Source organism: Felis catus, chromosome A3, assembly GCF_018350175.1.
Source record: "Felis catus isolate Fca126 chromosome A3, F.catus_Fca126_mat1.0, whole genome shotgun sequence".
NCBI classification, from domain to species: domain Eukaryota; kingdom Metazoa; phylum Chordata; class Mammalia; order Carnivora; family Felidae; genus Felis; species Felis catus.
In genome coordinates this window covers 113,272,368-113,291,399 of record NC_058370.1, presented here as the reverse complement: position 1 = coordinate 113,291,399, position 19,032 = coordinate 113,272,368, and the positions used below count along the sequence as shown (strand labels likewise).

The 19,032-nt window shown below is 40.7% G+C and overlaps 1 protein-coding gene across 9 annotated transcripts in view; it reads left to right on the top strand.

Moving 5' to 3' along the window:
• The window catches only part of LTBP1 (latent transforming growth factor beta binding protein 1), a 402,670-nt gene that overhangs the window by 284,836 nt on the left and 98,802 nt on the right, over positions 1–19,032 (top strand). For all 9 annotated transcript variants that reach the window (XM_023251973.2, XM_023251970.2, XM_023251968.2 and 6 more), the window contains 4 exons: positions 3,653–3,778; positions 5,000–5,125; positions 5,532–5,654; positions 9,366–9,485. In XM_023251973.2, coding sequence (XP_023107741.2) covers positions 3,653–3,778; positions 5,000–5,125; positions 5,532–5,654; positions 9,366–9,485 — 495 coding nt within the window. The remainder of the gene's footprint in view (positions 1–3,652; positions 3,779–4,999; positions 5,126–5,531; positions 5,655–9,365; positions 9,486–19,032) is intronic.

Genomic DNA, 19,032 nt, shown 5'->3' with positions numbered 1-19,032 from the left:
GTAGATACCGCAGGTCTGTATTCATATGCTTCCTTGTAAAGTCCAGGGACTTTCCAGATGATTTGCACCAATTGTCTCAAAGTCACAGCATAGTGACTAACACTTGATGAAAAATGAAGAATGTGGTTTGGGTTTTGGAAAGCTACCGCAGCCGCAGCCCGCAGCCCTCGTTTAGGTCATTTCCATAGTGTTTGTTAAAGCTCTGATGGTCATATCCTCCTGCAGAATGCATGGTAGGTTATTGGTAATGGTAGCACACCTGTTTCTCTTCTCAAACCAAAGATGCTTCCAACAAGGCGGTTGATGTGGCTTACCCTGCTTGTAAGATTATTTGTAAAATTATTTTTTAATTTAATTTTTTAAAAATTATTTTTAATGTTTATTCATTTTTTGAGAGACAGAGAGAGACAGAGCATGAGTGGGGGAGGAGCAAAGAGAGAGAGGGAGACACAGAATCCGAAGCGGGCTCCAGGCTCTGAACTGACAGTACAGAGCCCAACGTGGGGCTCAAACTCACAAACCATGAGATCGTGACCTGAGCCGAAGTTGGACCCTGAACCAACTGAGCCACCCAGGCGCCCCAAAATTATTTTTTAATTTTAAATATCGGTATAATTAATGTACAGTGTTACATTAGGTATACAATATAGTGATTCATGAATTCTATACATTACTCAGTGCTCCTCATGACAAATGTATCCTTAATCCCCATCTATTTCACCCATGCCCCCACCCACCTCCCCTCTGGTAACCATCAACTTGTTCTCTATAGCTAAGAGTCTATGTCTTGGTTTGTCTTTTTTTCCCACTTTGTTCATTTGTTTTGTTTCCTCAGTTCCACATATTAGTGAAATCATACTGTATTTGTCTTTCTCTGACTGATTTATTTCGCTTAGCATTATATCCTGTAGATCCATCCATGCCATTGCAGATGGCAAGGTTTCATTCTTTTTTACAGCTGAATAATATGCCATTGTATAAATACCAAATCATCTTTATCCATTCATCTATTGATGGACACTTGGGCTGCCTCCATAGTGTGGTTGTTGTAAATAATGCTGCAATAAACATAGGGGTGCATGTATCCCTTTGAATTAGTATTTTCATATTCTTTGGGTAAATACCCAATAATGGAATTATTAGATCATATTGTATTTCTGTTTTTAACTTTTTGAGGAACAAAAACACCCTCTCCAACACTTGTCATTTCTTGTGTTGTTGATTTTAGCCATTCTGACAGGTGTGAGGTGATATCTCATTGTGGTTCTGGTTTGCATTTCCCTGATGGTGAGTGAGGCTGAGCATCTTTTCATGGCCAACAGTCATCTGTAGGTCTTTGAAGAAATGTTTGTTCCTGTCATCTACTTATTTTTAATTGGATCATTTGGGTTGTTTTTGGTGTTGAGGTGTATAAAAGCTTTATATATTTTGGATACTAACCCCTTATCAGGGTATATAATTTACAAATGTTTTCTCCCATTCAGTTAGTTAGTTGTCTTTTAGTTTTATTGATTGTTTCCTTTGCTGTGTAGAAAGACATGGTCCCAATGGTTTATTTTTGCTTTTATTTCCCTTGACTCGGGGAACATATCTAGAAAACTGTTGCTATGGCCAATGTCAGAGCAATTACTGTTTGTGCTCTCTTGTATGATTTTTATGGTTTCAGGTCTCACTTTTAGGTCTTTAATGGCTTTTATTGAACACGTATAATATGCCAGGCATTGGGCCATGTGCGTTATTTATCTTCTTTGAACCTGGTACTCAAGTTCATGCTCTGATTATTCCCATTTATTTCACCTGCAGAAAAGTGAGGGCTAGGATGCTTGAGTAACTTGCCCCTGTGTTACAGAGCTTAGAAAGGGTAGCCGGATTGTGTTTTCAGTGTCTAGAAGCCTGGGCTTCTACCAACTAGACTGTCCCTGCCTGACAATGCCATGATACCTTATTACAAAGTTCACTGAAAATAGATCATATAAGGGATGTAATTCCTTTCAGAAGGCCACTTTTGAGTCTTCAGGTAATTAAGGCCATTTTATGTCCTTTTGGTAAGTAAGCACATTTTGATGGCCTTTACCCAACATAGACTCCCGAGACCCTGTCTCTACCACAGTGTGTACCCACATGGAATGAGGCCAGTCTGCTCAGGCTTTATAGAAGAAGCAGGTCTCAAGTACCAGTCAGTAGGAGCACAAGGGGGAATTTAGCAGAGAAGATTGAGAAGAAGATTCGACTTTATCACTATAAATATAATGATGTTGAAATTGGCAAATTAAGAGTAAGTTACACCCAGAAGTTTTACTTTGATTAGGAGTGGTAGATCTTTCTTGGGAAGTAATGACAGATTTTGGAGGAGGTTGGACATAGTTGTTAGAAACTGAATTTGGCCTGCTAATGAATAAAAAGTTACTTATATATTTTATCAGTAGAACTCACATGTTGGTTCAAAATCCATCATGTCAAATGAACTGGAATGGATAGAAACTCCTTGTGGGCCATCATAGAAGTTGAAAAGATTTGATTGTCTTAAAATTTCCAAGGTGGCCTCTTTTATTATTATTATTTAATGTTTACATATTTTTAAGGAGACAGAGACAGAGTGCAAGCGGGGGAAGGGCAGGGAGAGAGGGAGACACAGAATCTAAAGCAGGCTCCAGGCTCTGAGCTGTCAGCACACAGCCCGACACAGGGCTCGAACCCATGAGAACTGTGAGATAATGACCTGAGCTGAAGTCGGACGCTTAACCGACTGAGCCACCCAGGCGCCCCCCAAGGTGGCCTTTCTCTGACTTGTTACCCACTCCAGTTCATGTTAGAAGTTGTTTCATTAGGAATTATTGATGATCTTGGGTGTGACTAACTGAGCAATTATGAAGTAATCAAATGAATTTATACTTGATTTTAGAAGTCACCATACCTTTTTTATTGAACTCAAGTTGACACAATGTTGCATTAGATTCAGGTGTATAGGTTAGTCTTTCGGCAGGTCTGTTTGTTATGCTGTGCTCACCACAAGTGTAGCTACGATCTGTCCCCACACAACACTATTCCAGTACCATGGACTAGGTGCCCTGTGCTGTGCCTTTCATCCCAGTGGCCGCATCATTCCATAAGGAAAGCCTGTACCTCACATTCCACTTGACCCATTTGCCCATCCTCCCCCCATTCTGGCAACCATCAGTTTGTTCTGTGTATTTATAGGTGTGTTTCTGTTTTTTTTATTTCTTTGCTCATTTTTTTTTAGATTCCATATGTAAGTGAAATCATGTGGTATTTGTCTTTCTCTGATTTATTTCAGATACTTAGCATTATACCCTCTAGGTACATCCACACTGTCACAAATAGCAAGATCTCACTCTTGTTTATGGCTGAGTAATAGTCCACTGTGTATATATACCACATCCTCCTTATCTACTCATCTATCACTGGACACTTGGGTTGCTTCCATATCTTGGATGTTGTAAACAATGCTGCAGGAAACATATGGGTTCCTGTATCTTTTTGAATGAGTGTTTTTATTTTCTTTAGATAAATGAGAAGTGACCTGTGTCTTCTAATTGAATACCTGACGATAAGCTAATCAGGAAATACACAGGAATGGTTTGCAAGCGACAGTGAAATCTTTGTTGATGTCTTTTCTCTCTTATTTATTAAGAAATCAATGAATGTACTGTGAACCCTGACATCTGTGGAGCAGGACACTGCATTAACCTGCCTGTGAGGTATACGTGTATATGCTATGAGGGCTACAAGTTCAGTGAGCAACAGAGGAAATGTGTTGGTAAGAGACACTTTTTCATGGATGAAATTATTGAAGATAAAACATTTCCACATTAAGAACATTTTCCTTGTAATTATCATGGGAAGTGTTATTGTGTTTAATTTTTAAAAATTTCTGTCCCTGCACTAAAAGAGCTCAAAAAGAGGTTTGTTCATCTCCTGGGTTGCTCTTACCTCCTGGTTCAGTGCTACCTACCTTTCCAAATGTAATACAATTAGATAAAAGGGGGAAAAAGGTAAAATAATTTCCAAAGATTTCTAGGTATAATAATATAATAAAATATATAATATATGAAGTAATAGAAATAACTACCTATAAGCATGTATTTAGCAAAACCAAAATAATAATACTATATACTGCAATAAAGAATTATATTCATGTAATTGCTTAAAATCTGATTTCTAAAAGCAATTTCTAAACTGAAAATCAGTAGACTAACACAAAGCTATTAATGAATTTACAAATCCAGCCTCTCATACGTGGTTCTTTGGAAAAAAATGTATCTCAGAAAGACGTATGATGGCATTATGGAAATCATTTCAGTGCAGTAACACTAAATTTAATTGCTCTCTTTTTTAGGAAAAGGAAATTCAGCACTAAGAGTTAGAAGGCAAATATAAAGCAACAAGGCATATACCCAGTTAATATGACTTTGATATGCTAAGTGTCCATAAGATGTGTGACTTAACGTTATTTTGTTTTCTATATATGTATGTGGAGTGGGTTGAGGGGAGTATCCACCTGCTCTGTACCATGGCTATTTCTCTTGAATTTGCATACATTGTATGCAATATATGAATATAACAGGGCATTTGAGATGACCTAGTCTAGCTTTGCCCACGTGCACAGTGGGAGAGTCCCTTTTACAGTATTTCTGGCACTCTCTCCTGAGCTGGCCTGGGAGTTGCACATGAATTTCAGTGCTTAGATGATTCCATGTATCAGAGGGGTCCTTCTGTGTTGACCTAAATCTGTCTCTCACAAACACCAATGTGAAGGTTGTAGTTTTAGCTTTTCAAACAATATACCATAAGTGTATTCCCTGTTCCCAGTAACCATCCTTGAAGTATCTGAGGCGTATGATTATGTCTCCCTTTCCTAGTCTCCTCGGTTATAAGGATGTGGTGCTCAGGGAATAGTGTGCTGGTATTTTATGAACAGGGAGACTGAGAATTTCATGCTACACGACACTGATACTTTTATCTGTATTTTTGTTAACAGATATTGATGAATGCTCTCAGGTCCAACAGCTCTGTTCCCAGGGACGCTGTGAAAACACCGAGGGAAGTTTCTTGTGTATTTGCCCAGCAGGATTTATGGCCAGTGAGGAGGGTCCTAACTGCATAGGTAATGGCTGTGCTCTTCCTGATGCATAAATTCCCAGATCTGGGTTGTTAGCTCCCCTAAGATCCCATCAATCTTAACTGCTTATTCTGTCAACCCAGAATTTATTACTGAACACCTTTTATGACATAGTCATCTGCTAGATACTGGAGGATATAAATATGGAAGTTTTTTTCTCCAACGCTACAGAATGAAGAGTGTCAAGTGTGTGCAGAGACCCAAGATGTTAAATGTGTTGGGTCCCACATAAATCAAAACCACTCAATTTTGAAACACGTCAAACAAATCAAAGGGATGGTAGTGGGAATCGGTTGTTTGATTCTGGACTTCAAACTGACCTGGGAGATGGGAGAGGTTTGAAATTCTGTTTGGAGAAATAAAACTCGACCGTGTTTTCTGCTTCGTATAGATGTTGACGAGTGCCTGAGGCCAGATGTGTGTGGGGAAGGACACTGCATCAATACCGTGGGGGCCTTCCGGTGTGAATACTGCGACAGCGGGTACCGCATGACCCGGGGCGGCCGTTGTGAGGGTGAGTCAGTGCCACCTTGAAGTGTGGAGCACACATGATGGTGAAATGCAGGGCTGGGTCCACACCTGGGACTTTCCTCCACCAGCCTGTGCATGATATCAGCTCATCGAAGCTCTTCCTGCCTTCTGCAGTCACAGCCTCTTGGCCTCGCTTCAGGGACTTTGGATTGTTTTCCATTGTCTTCCATCTTCGCTCTCCCCTTGTCCACCTCAGCATCTGCCTTCCCTGGTAGTTTGAATCGCTGTAGAACAATTGATTGCGGAGCATCGTAGCGTAAGCCCAGACTTAATTACAGCGTCTGGATCATTCATCTGGGAACATGGTGCAGATTTACCCGCTGTTGATTTTTAGTTTCCACCCTTCTTGCCCTATTACATTCCTTTTTTGCAGCTTGTCTTACGTGTGTTCTGGGACTTGGTTACAAACCCTTCTGTTACCAAAGCTCCCTCTGACTAACTCCAGGTTGCATTCTAGCCACGCTAGATAAAATTTCTTTATTATTGATTGCGGCAATGAGTTTGCTAGTATTATATTAAAAAAAAAAAAGTTCTGAGAAGCTTTTAGAGTATGGCCAGAATGCTTAACCATTTAATATTTCTGCTCATGTTTGTATCCCAGTTATACAGGTTCTTTTTGAAACCACCATGGTGCTTTTTAAATAATTACTTTCATGAAGAAATATGTTGCACTTCTGCTTGAATGCTGCCATGGATATGTACCGGGGAAGGGAAGAGGGGTCTCTGAACACTTTTCTGAGGGTCCAGGCCATGTGGATGGTCCTGGTTCCACGGGGGTTCTTTGCCTGTGGCCGCCTGAAGATCAGCCCATTTTCTAATATGGCTCGACTTCCAGACCAAGGGAGGGACGGACAAGTTGGGGCAGGCTGCCCTCAGCTGTCCCTGCCTCCTCTGCATTGGTTTTCTACATGGATCTAATGATCTGGTCCTGGAGGGAGAGCTAATTCGGTGTTTTGGCAGTCTGTCCCTGCCTCTCCCCCTGGCCCCTTGCATTCTGATCTGGAGAGACGCGGGAGCATTTTACATTCCTGAATCTCTGATCAACTAGGATCACAACAGAACTATAAGGTCTCTTCCCTGGCAGCTGAGGGCCGTGAGACAACAGGGGTGAAGTGTGCCCACTCTCCTTTTATAGGGGACGGACCCTCACTCTGCCCTGGAGAGGCAGCATGCCCCCTTGGGAGGGGGCAGGACTGTGGCATCAGCTCCTGACTTCTGCGCTTAGTCACTTTATGGCTTGGAGCCAGCGACTTGGCCCCTTTGGATTGTTAACTTGGGAGCCACAAAGTTAACTTTCAGGGCTGTCCTGAGAATAAATGCGTGTTGTGGTATCTTGTGTGGTGCCTTTCACCTTATTAGTTCTCAAGAACCATTCTCTAGAAACCTCCCCCCTTTCCTGATGACTTTGTTTTTGCATGGGCCTTCTTGGTACATCTATAGCTTTGGAAATGCTTTTAAAGAAATGGCGTGGTTTACCTGACAAGCCTTTATGTGTAAAACAACACTCCCCGAAAAAGTCAAATGCCGATTCTAAAATTTTTTTCAATGTTTATTTATTTTTGAGAGAGAATGCACATGTGACCAAGTGGGGGAGAAGCAGAGAGAGAGGGAGACACAGAATCCAAAGCAGGCTCCAGGCTCTGAGCTGTCGCACAGAGCCCCACGTGGATCTTGAACCCATGAGCCATGAGATCATGACCTGAGCTGAAGTCAGATACTTAACTGATCGAGGTCACATGCTGATTCTTAAGTCATACTTACAGTTTCAGGATGGGGAGTTGAGGCATTTAAGTAGTAACTATGGTGCAAGGATGGAAAGTGGGAAGGAGTAGAAATTTGAAAATGCTGTACGTAAACAGGAAACCGATGGAGACTGTTCAGTAATATTTGGTGTATGGAAATTATTTCACAGAAATACTACCAGGGTTCCCTGAGTAAATAATACATAATTCTATCCCCATGAAATGGCTTGAAAAGAAGAAGGAGCCAAATAACATGGCTGTTTTCTAATTTCGTCATGGACCAGAACCAAAGGTCCCCAGGCTCCTGGCTCACCAAAGATTTTCTCAGCTGCCACTAACAAAGTTGCTTTCAAACAGCCCCAGTCTCCAAGGAGTCTATTGTAGTTCACAGACATTATCTCATGCGTCCTTACTTTGTCCTGCTGAAGTATTAGCAGGCAGGTAGTCCCTAATTTATAGATGAGGGAACGAGCAGACAGAGGTGAGAGTGGCCGGAAATGCAGGGATGTTGTCTTGTCTTGCTTCGGCGTTGCATCTTATTTATTGGGCCAGCCTTCCTTAAAACCTTCTCTGACTTAACAGTTGTAGTTCTATTTAAAAAAAAAAATCCTTCCAGAGAAGAATGTAATGCTGTTTGGAAAATGAAACTGGCAGGCGTCATCTTTCTGTAGAACAAGAAGTCCCAGAACATCTGACCTAAAACACACACACACACACACACACACACACACACACACACACACACACCACTATGTGTCATTGTCTGTTGGCAAGGATTTTTCGCTGATAGGAAAAAAAAATTACCACACTGACTTGGTGCTTATTCTATTAATAACATCTTCAACATTTTTCCTTTGAGCATCTTTTTTACTTGAAGCGTATTTTCACACTTGTCTGGTAATAATGAGAGATAATTTTTGAGAATTTCCCAGAATGGATGAATGTATCCGTTATATATTTCTTTCACTTTTTGCTTATGTCCTGAAAATTGTCTTTATATTTTGCATATGATTGGAGGTCCTATATGTATCTTATATTGGAACACTTAGACAGTAAATACACTCATTTGAATTCAGACTCCAATCCCAGAAAAAAATGATCATTTCAAGTGGGGCTGGTATCCAAGGTGTTCCCACTCTTGTTAAACTCCTGAACCATTTCCTGTATCCTGCTTCCCCCTTCTGTTGTTCTACCATTCTTCAAAATGCCTAGAGCCTCTGTAGTAGTTACGTCCGCCACAGCCCCAAGCATATTTAAGGTGTTGTTTTTCTCCTCACATTGAAAAGAACAGTGATGAATAACTCCAGTTAGCTGTGAATGTGAATAATAAGGTATATTTTTATTAGAAAATATTAGCATACGATCATATCACCATGTTTTTTGGAAAGTCTGGCAAATATTTGATGAGTTCATTTTCTCCTAATGTTCTGTTTCCACCTCCAAGGAGTTCACAGCCTGTGAAAGGTTTTAAATTATTCAAACCTTGGGTGTTCTTAGGCCCATGAAGCCAAAGCAAGGATTTCCCTAGAGCATCCATTGTCTGCAGAGAGAACCTCTGGCCAGGTGGATATGTGGCTTTGTCACTCTCATGCCTGTTTATTATATTTCTTTCTGGCAAGCTGCAGTATTCCTTCAAAGGTTTGGTGTTCAGAAAATGGCCCCCAAGAAGCTGCCAGCTCCCAGCAATGGAGAGGTCTAACCCTGCCAGTTGGAAAACTGGGGCCAAGTTTTTCCTTTGGATGTGTGTAAATATTTTACTCAAGGTCTACCTGGCCTTGCATTATTGTTGTGGTGGTTAAGTGTAGGCACAGGTGTTTGACTTACCTAGTTATAGTTTTCTCCACCAAAATGTAGATACAACATACCTTTTTCCCCCCCGGCTTCATCAGAAAAGTGAATGTTTGCTTCCATATTCTGATAAATGCTTGTAACCTACTTTTCCAATTTTTCAGATATTGATGAATGTTTAACTCCAAGCACTTGTCCAGATGAGCAGTGCGTGAATTCTCCTGGATCTTACCAGTGTGTTCCCTGCACAGAAGGGTTCCGAGGCTGGAATGGGCAATGTCTTGGTAGGTACTAGAGTGTTCTTATCAAAGTCTTGTTTTTTCTGCCTAGTGCATTTTCTGACAGAGTGATGTAATGCCAAGTGATCCCTCGTTCAAAATGGAAAAAAAGAGAAAAACTGGAATATGACAAAGTTGTGTCATTCTGAGAAAACTTCTGAGAAAAGTTCAAAGTCACTTTTAACCATGGAGAAAATGGGAAAACAAGTTGGTAGGAAGAATGGGAGATTTTACCTGGGAGAAATAATTCTGAGTGAAGCAAATTATGGTCTTTGATGTGATAACCAGGACCAAATAAAACAGTAATCACCACAGGGAGGGAGAGGTGGAGGCAACAGGCTAAAAAAGAGAGAAAAGGCCTAAGAAGAGGCCGCTTACCACATACTAATAGAATTTGGAAGCATACAGCACAAACATGGAGCAGAAGAGAAATCTTGATGGCTTGTCTCTGACGTGTATTCACTGAAGTCTTTACTAAATACTTCATACCAACATTAGGCACTGAGGAAGAGAAGCGTCAAATTTGCTTTCAGTCTCTTTAGCTGTGCTCCACTTAGCTTTCCTCCTTAATGGTTTTCCTCTGTGTTTCTGTCTCTCTCTGTCTCTAATATTTTCCTTAGAAGCTGAGCTCTTTTACACTCAATGCCAGACTCTGACCATGTGTGTTAAACTTCTCATTTCTTCATACCTTCCTTCCTTCTTCCACAAAGGCTGAAGAGCTTACTGTATATACCCAGGGTTGTGCTGTGTGCTGGGATACGTTGAGGGACAAAAAAAGTGCCTTCCTCATGGGACTGTCTGGCGAGGAAGACTCATAAGTATCTCATAAGTAAATGCAAAGGCACCAATAAGACAGTGCTGGGAAGTAGGGTTCTCTGCTGCTCTAAGAGTGTGCGATAGAACGAGTTGCCTCTGGGAAAATTCCTGATCGAGGTTACACTGAGGAAGGGGAGGGGACGGAGATAAGTTTGGACAGAGGAAACAGCCTGTGCAGCTTGTGGAAGGAGGAAGCAGTCAGGTTCACCTTTCAGTCACTAGCTGAAGGGCTAGACAGAGAACAAGGGAAGATTGGCCACAGGATGAGGAGGCAGAACACGCTAGATGGACCCTCTCAGTCTTACTTAAGGTGCTCATCTTTACTCGTACACCTCTGGGAAGATGTTTAGGTGTTGCAGAGCAGACAGGATGAGTAGGCTCGGCAGAAAGAGTCCCAATTTCAAAGCTTTGGACTCATCACCAGGTTGCATAAGCTACGCCTCTGTACATGGCCATCTCCTTCTGTCGTTGGAATTGAGATGTTGATCTTTGGGAGAAGGGAAGATTTGGGTTCATTAATTGCTTATTTGATCTGCATTTGTTGATGTGATCGGTGCTGGTCAGAACATTATGTTTGGTTTTAATTTTCCCGTTTGGCATAAATTTCATACTTGCCTGTCAGGATTCCATTTGTGTTCTCATTTTCACATACTGAGGCATATTATAATCCAAGAGCAGAGCCTGAATTTTACCTTCAATAACTAAAATTCATCATAGTGGTATAAACACAGCCCTGATGCATGAACTTGCTAATGAAATATGACTGACCAAATTGGCAAGTGATCGTTCTTCAATACAAATGCGTTTATCTAGATTGGGCAACCATAAGAAATGAGTTCTCATACCTGGATGTGTGCAGTCAATCTAATCATGACCACTTTGCTCCGGTTTAATGACAGAAACACAGCATCTCATTTAAAAGTAACTTGACTTTGCCAACCAGACTTAGTGGAATACTAAGCAGAAATCCTAGGTCACCATGTCAGTCACCCAAAGTCATACACTTAGCCACTTGTTCCAAGCACTACTTTTCGGTTTTGCATTGCTAAGGTCATGCAATTCCTGTGACAAGTAGACTGTGTACTTTGTTTCCTTCTGCCTTTATCTACAGATCAGGCTTCTCCTCCATGATGATGTTTCAGTTCCATTTGTTGTTCAGAGCTGGACTTAGAGCTTTTCTTAGATTCTCAGGAGGGCTTTTGCAGATTATACCAAAACGGATCCGTGTTAATTTTTTATGGCAGTAGAGCTTTCACACGTTAAAAAGTTGAGTGTGACAAAAAGTCGATGTCGCAACATGCCTTTCTATTCTTACTGAACCAATGAATTAATGAGATTCTTCTGCGCTCAGCTCTGACAACGCTAATGAATACCCAGCGATGGCTCCTACATTTTAGTTCTCACCTTTATACTTCTGGTACTCTAAAATACTTTTCAAAGGTGCAGTCATTACTTAAGCTGATCATTGAGTTGAGCTAATCGACAACAATTGGATTATCTATTTATTTTCAATTTAACAGTTGAGTGCCTACCAAGAGCCAGGCAGTTTTCAGGACCCTGGAGATTAAGGGAAAATAAAAAAAAATGCCTTCCCTTCTTTGCATGTGTACTCTAGAGCTTACATTGTGTTTGCAGATAAACAAGTCAGCAAGTAAAGTATGTGGTATGTCAGATGTGTTTTCAGTGCCATGAAGGAGAAAAAAATAAAATAAAACTGCCTTAGGGATACAGAGAGTGTCAGATTCTATGGTGGTCAGAGAAGACATCAAATGATAAGTTATTTATACAGTGTTCCTTTCTAACTATTTGTTTTTTTTCTCTGTTGGTTATTTGTGATGGGTGTGTGGCTTTTTAATATCATTTTAGTCCAGATCATTTAGGGTGCATTGATGAGACTGTTTTCCCCCAATTTTAAATGTATGAGAACATTAAAGACTTAAAATTATTCCAAATCTCACCATTTGAAGGAAAGTCTTACACTTGGTATTTGTTAGTTGCCATCTGTAGAGAAGATAATCCCTATGTCTCAGGGTTCTCTGTTCCATAAGTCGTCATGTCCTCCTTTTTCTACCACTCTGCTCCCGCTGACTGAATGTTTTTAAATTATTACAATTAAAGTTGTACAGGGTCACATGTAATACTACTATCGTGTGGCATTATGCTTATGTTTTTTTCTAAAGCCTGTTGATCTGTATATTGATTTGGCTCTTTTTCCTGTTACATGGATTCATTAGGAATTGAGAATTGCTATTTTGACTCATATTCTGCAGGGATTTGATGCCAGTTAGACTTTCTCCTTCTTTTCCTGACTTAACAGTGAACTTGCTGAAACCATTAATGGCCTTGTATTCCTGCCATGTAAGCTGGCTCACTGATTGATGCTTCTCCTTGATTTATGAATTAGAGCAGAAATCATCTAGGGCCAAAACAGGTCAGATGTTAGCAGGTGTTGTCTGGAAGACCATGCTGTTTCCTAGTGTTGAGTTCAGGGCACATGATCCTTCATTCTCAGTTGTTTATTGTCCACTTTCAAAATATCTATCCCTTGGTGCTTTTTGGCAACTTTTGTTGGCTCCTCTGTTAATGTAGCTTCTTTCAAGTTGTGGATTTCAGTCCTCTCTTGAAAGCCACTTTCATCATTCAACATTGTATTCCTTGGACCTCACGTTCAGCCTGGAGTTGTTGCCCACTTGATCCCCGCCTCTAATGATTATTTCTTCACCCTGGGTTCTGGCGAGTTCCAACTGGCTGCTTCAACCAGGACCTTTCTTGAGGGAAGCCAGCCTGTCAGGTAGTCAATTAACAGGTTTCTCTTCACTCATGAAGAACAGGCCTGATTCAAACCCTACTAGAGCCATCCTTCAAAGGAGATTCTCTGGTATTTAATTGTGTAAAGGTACATTCGGCAACTCTTCTGTAAAGATCATATTTCCTTGAACTTAGACAGATTTTGAGCTATATGACCTCTCTGAAGCTTGGTTTCAATAGCTTTAAAATGGGTATTGAGATACTCTTCTTCATTGGATTTACTGTCAAAATTAAATAAGCAATATAAAGCATGTAGAAAGGCATGTGACACAATGTAGAACCCAATAAATGTTATAACCCTTCTTCCCCCAACTCTGTTATCCTCCCGTTTACCTCCTTAATCCTGAAATATAAGAAGGGCAGTAATAACTGATACCTATCCAATAAATTCTATGTCAAGTTTCTGTGTGTAACTATCCTTGGCTTTTCATAAGCTCATTTCCTGTAGTTCTTCCCTCTCCCTGTGTCATTGGAGCCTTCGTTTATGAATCTAAGTAATCTTAATCTTAGAGTTTCATTTCAACTTCTGGACATTTTTGTTTAGCTGGGGTATATTGCTTAAGAATCCTCATGCTTTTCTGTAGGATCACTGATCATCCCTAACAAATGTTTCGCCTTCTGCAATACTGCCATTTCCATTCTTCTACTTCACTTTCTTTGCTCACCTTCATAAGATACGGCATCTATCACCTGGTGGTTGTATGCAGGCAGCACCGAGTGTACTTTATTGTCTTACTTTAGAATTGAGTCTGTGAAAAACCATGTGACCTGGGAACACAAATTTCTGAGATTTTTATCATAGTAATCCTTCTCTGTCAAACCATAATTAAGTTAATGGTGACTCTGTGACTCCGATTTACGTTTTCTAAATGTAATGGGTCCTAGGCATTTGAAGAACTCCGTGTTATTTGATCCACTTGACAACGGGTTAGCCTTAGTCTTAACGAAAACCAGGTGCAGAGAACTTACACGGTAAACGTGGAAAGCTCCTTGTTCTAGGAGTTCTTTTCACACTAGGATTTATTTTCAGATTTTGAGGAATCGTTAACCTTTATGGAATACATGAATATTCATAGACTTATATGAAATTGGAGACTTTCATCCTACATTTATTTATTTTGTATAAGATGGCAACAGAACTGAACATCCACCTTTTGCAGATATTATTAAATGTGCAAACACCAGCCTAATCCCTAATCCCACTGTATGCTAAAGAAGTCTTCTAATTAGTCACTACGTTATTATCGAACACCTAATTATGTGCTTAATTCCAAAGAAGATTTGGAGTTGTAAACGAGCAAAAAAAAAAAAAAATACAGAATAGAACGGTGCTTCTCAGGGGATGGGAGCTAGTAGAATTGGGGAGATGTTGTTTAAGGATGGAAGCTTGGAACTGGCAGGTAGGTAAGCCCTGGGGATCTATTGCATAGGTTACTGATGATTACAACAGTGCTGTGTTACAGTGATTATAGTCAACAATGCTGTGTTATAAACTTCAAAGCTGCTAAGAGGTTAGATGATGATTATGTTCACAAAACAAGGAAATAATTATGGGACATAATAGAGGTCTTAGCTAACATTGTTAGTATCTTGCAATATATAAGTATATCAAATCATCGCTTAAACTTACACAATGTTGTGTCAATTATACCTAAATTAAAAATGCAAACAAGAGAGGCGCCTGGGTGGCTCAGTGGGTTAAGCGTCCAACTTCAGCTCAGGTCATGATCTGACAGCTTGAGAGTTTGAGCCCCACATTGGGCTCTGTGCTGACAGCTCAGAGCCTTGAGCCTGCTTCAGATTCTTGGTTTTCCTCTCTCTGTTCCTCCCCTGCTCACACTTTGTCTCTCTTTCTCATTTAAAAAGAAAAGAGAAAGCAAACAAGAAACTACTTTTGAAGGCAGGAAACATGCCTGTGTGGGGAGACTAATTATTATAATAACAACAAACTTCTCTTACATTGTTACAAAGGGCTTTGACTTCGTTGTGTTTTTTTTGTTTGTTTGTTTTTGTTTTTGGTCCTCAGGGTAGTCTTCCCTGTAGTACACATATAGAAATTGATTCCCAGAGAGGGTAATGGGCTTGCCTAAGGTTATAGGTAATAAATGGCAGATCTAGAACATGATCCCAGGTCTTTTATTTCCCAAACTAGTGTTCTATTCTATACACTACCTCATATCTCTCTCCTCTTTACCCAGGAAAATTAGAGAACAAAACAATATGAAGGTAACGAGGAAGACAAAAAAGTTCATAGAAAGGAGAGATCCATGTGGGTGCGAATCCTCCCTTGCAAGCAGCAATAATAATGGCTCAGGGATTCTTGACTCTAAGATGGCAGCCTGCACCACGGATAGCCCCAATTGAGTTTTGCTGAAAGACAAAATATTCTTTTGGAAAGGTGAAGTAGGAAAGCAGTGATTCGGTACGATTAATGGATTGGTTTTCTGAGATCATCTTTGTCTCTTTATCTGGGATGTATATAGCATTGGCTCTTTTCCAGTCCTAAACAGCAGTGATGAGTCTTGGGGGGATGTGTAACATATTTTTGTAGGCTGCGGTGCTACTGCATGTCTTGGTCAGACTTGACAGAGGGCGTCTGAGATCCTGAGGATTTACTGTACCTCGAGTGCAGGTTGTTCAAAACACTCGCCTAACTGGCTTCTGTATCTTACTTTGCCATGCTTGCTTTTCTGTCAAATATGCTCTGCCATTGTCTTTACTATAAAAGACTGTGTATAACGAATAGTTGACGGATAACCGAATTAATATCATGGTTGGGGTAGGGAATAATCTCATACTTTCAGGTAGCCATAGTGATGGAATATGTTTACTTCCCTTATCAAATGATGCTCATTCATTGAAATTTGTGTTGACCACTAAGGAATTAAACGAGACTGAATGGCCTCTGAAAAATGACTGGCTTGCAGTGTTGAGAGATTCATTTCCTGGAAAGTACAGGAAGTAATGCAGGTGCACTCTTGCTCTGGAATCAACTCTGACCAGCCTCAAGGAGCTGATAGGTGAAGTAGAAAGTGGCACCACAGCCTTGGACTGACTTGTGTGAGGTCAGCCACTGAATACCCTCTATACCTCCAGAGGTTAGGCTTCCCAGAGAGGGGCTTTAGGCTGCCTGGTGTGTTCCCAGGACATGAGGAAGGGAAATTTCAAAAGGGTTCCTGACCCAGAGGAATTACATCCAAAGGCAATGAGAGGCTTTGCAGGTGGGTTTGCTGGCCAGTGGAAAGTTGTCTTTGTCAAATTGTGGAGAATGGAAAGTTGCCAGAGATCTGGAAAGAGATTAATGTCCTCACTTCCCCCCCAAAGAAGAAAGAAGGTGCAGTTCAGGAACTAATGACCACTGAACTTCATCTTAACCTTGACAAAGAACTGTAGGCTGCAGGATGCAAATGATAAAGTGAAACATTTTAAAAGAAAAAGATGATCGTAAGAATCAGCCAGGGCTCACTAAGGACAAATCATGCGTGGCTATTCTGACTGCCTCTTCTGATGGTCTTCTCAGAGGAGCAGATCATGAAATCCTGTAGGCATGGCATATTTAGTTTTCAACAGGCCTCTGTTACAGTCTCTCAGGGTATTGTAGATGAGAATGATGAATTTGGACTGGGTGATAGTATACTGGGATGGATCCATAAACTTTTGAATGATCATATCCATGACGTGCTGACCACAATAAACCCCTGGTAATTCCCTTACTATGGGAGTTTTAATTAATTCATTGAATAGAAAATGTCAAATTATGTCCCAAAAGCCCATTGGTAAATTGTACTTGGGGAGATCAGAAGACATTTTTCTACAGACACCATACTTTTCATGATGTTTCCCTTTTAAGCTTATTATGTATATGCCTCATAAGAATTTGGTAATGTGACTTCTACAAAACCATGACCCTAATCTCAGAGTAAGATGAGTTTTGAACTCTAATTAAAAAAATTTTTTTTTAATGTTTATTTATTATTGAGAGACATAGAGTGTGAGCAGGGGAGGGGCAGAGAGAGAGGGAGACACAGAATCCGAAGCAGGCTCCAGGTTCTGAGCTGTTAGCACAGAGCCCGATGTGGCGCTTGAACTCACAAGCTGTGAGATGATGACGTGAGCCAAAGTCATACACTTAACCGACTGAGCCCCCCAAGTGCCCCTTGAACTCTAATTTAGAAACGAAAGGCCTAACCATCTCTCTCTGTAGCAGGGATTAGGGGGTGTGGATCTTGGATGGTGGACTGAATAGGGACTACCTTGTTTCTCATAGCATTGATCTTCTAGAAGGTTCAAGGTAAGAACTGGGGGGGCAGGTGGCAGGCTTTCTGTCAATAACACTCAGGGCCCCACAAGTTTGTGTCCTTGACTGAATGGAAGAACACTGGAAACCAATGACAGTTTTTAAAGGAGCAACACAATTTTTTTTTTTAATTTTTTTTTAACGTTTATTTATTTTTGAGACAGAGACAGAGCATGAATGGGGGAGGGTCAGAGAGAGAGGGAGACACAGAATCTGAAACAGGATCCAGGCTCTGAGCAGTCAGCACAGAGCCCGACGCGGGGCTCGAACTCCCATGCCATGAGATCGTGACCTGAGCCGAAGTCGGACGCCTAACCGACTGAGCCACCCAGGCGCCCTGCAACACCATTTTTTAAAAAGGTTTATTTTGAGAGAGGCAGAGAGATAGCGTGAGCAGGAGAGGGGCAGTGAGAGGGAGAGAGAGAATCCCAAGGAGGCTCTGTGCTGACAGTGAACTATGAGATCATGACCTGAGCCAAAATCAAGAGTCAGATGCTTAACCGAATGAGCCACCCAGGCGTCCCAGGAGCAACACCATTGATCATATTTGTATTTTAGGTCACTCTGGCTACCTGCTGGATAGTGGATTGGAGAGGGCAAGACTCCAAGTAGAGAAACAGACTGTGATGGTAACCCATGTGAGAGAAAATGATGGTAGTAAGAAAGAAATAAAGCAGGGGTATTTGAGAGATATTTGGAAGGTAGAATTGATAAGACTGGTAATAAATTGAATGTGGGGAAAGAGAGAGAATAAGGAATCTAGATAGGATGACTTCCAGTTTTTGACTTGGGCATTTGGATAGTGGCATAATGTATTGACGTGGAAGGCAGCATAAAGAAAACATGGGGAAGGTCAGGTTTGGCTCTGAACACTCAGAGGTGCCTGTGACATATCAAGTGGAAGTGTCAGGAGACTGACCAACGAGGTTGTGGGGGTCTGCAGTTTAAGAGGGGTGTGGGCAAAAGATAAAATGGTGACTTTATTTCACTCCTTTTATATCCATCAAGTGAGGCCACACCTTCCTACTCTATGGAGATTCTTTTTTTTAAATTGAGGTATAATCTATAACATTAGATTCATTTCAGGTATACAACATAAGGATTTAGTATTTGTGTATATAACAAAATGATCATAATTCTAGTGAAAGTCCATCACCATTTATAGTTATGACATTAAAACTTTGTTTTTCTTGTGATGAGGACTTTTAAGTTCAACTGTCTTAACTCTTAATTATGCAGTGCAGTACTACTGATTCAAGTATCTTATAAGTTGCAAGTATTTTATAAGTATTTCATCAACGATAATCTGCACTCTTAATTTGCTTTGACTAGAGAAAATAATGGTCTTAGAAACTGATTTTGTTGTTATATTCTGCAGTCCTGTAAGTCACATTTTCTGATGCATGAATAATTAAAGAGAACAGTCCATACATTTTTCAACTTGTTAACATTTTTGAAGCCAATCCAGATCCTCGATGGGACATTTTAACGTTACTGTCTGGAATTTACATGCCTACTGTCTAGGCTCCTTCTGTCCCATTATTTACTTTGGCTCCAATGTTTGGCTTCTTCTTTCGAGTTGTTTGTATTCAGTGTTCATAAAAGTGGACTCCAACAACCAAGGAAAAGATG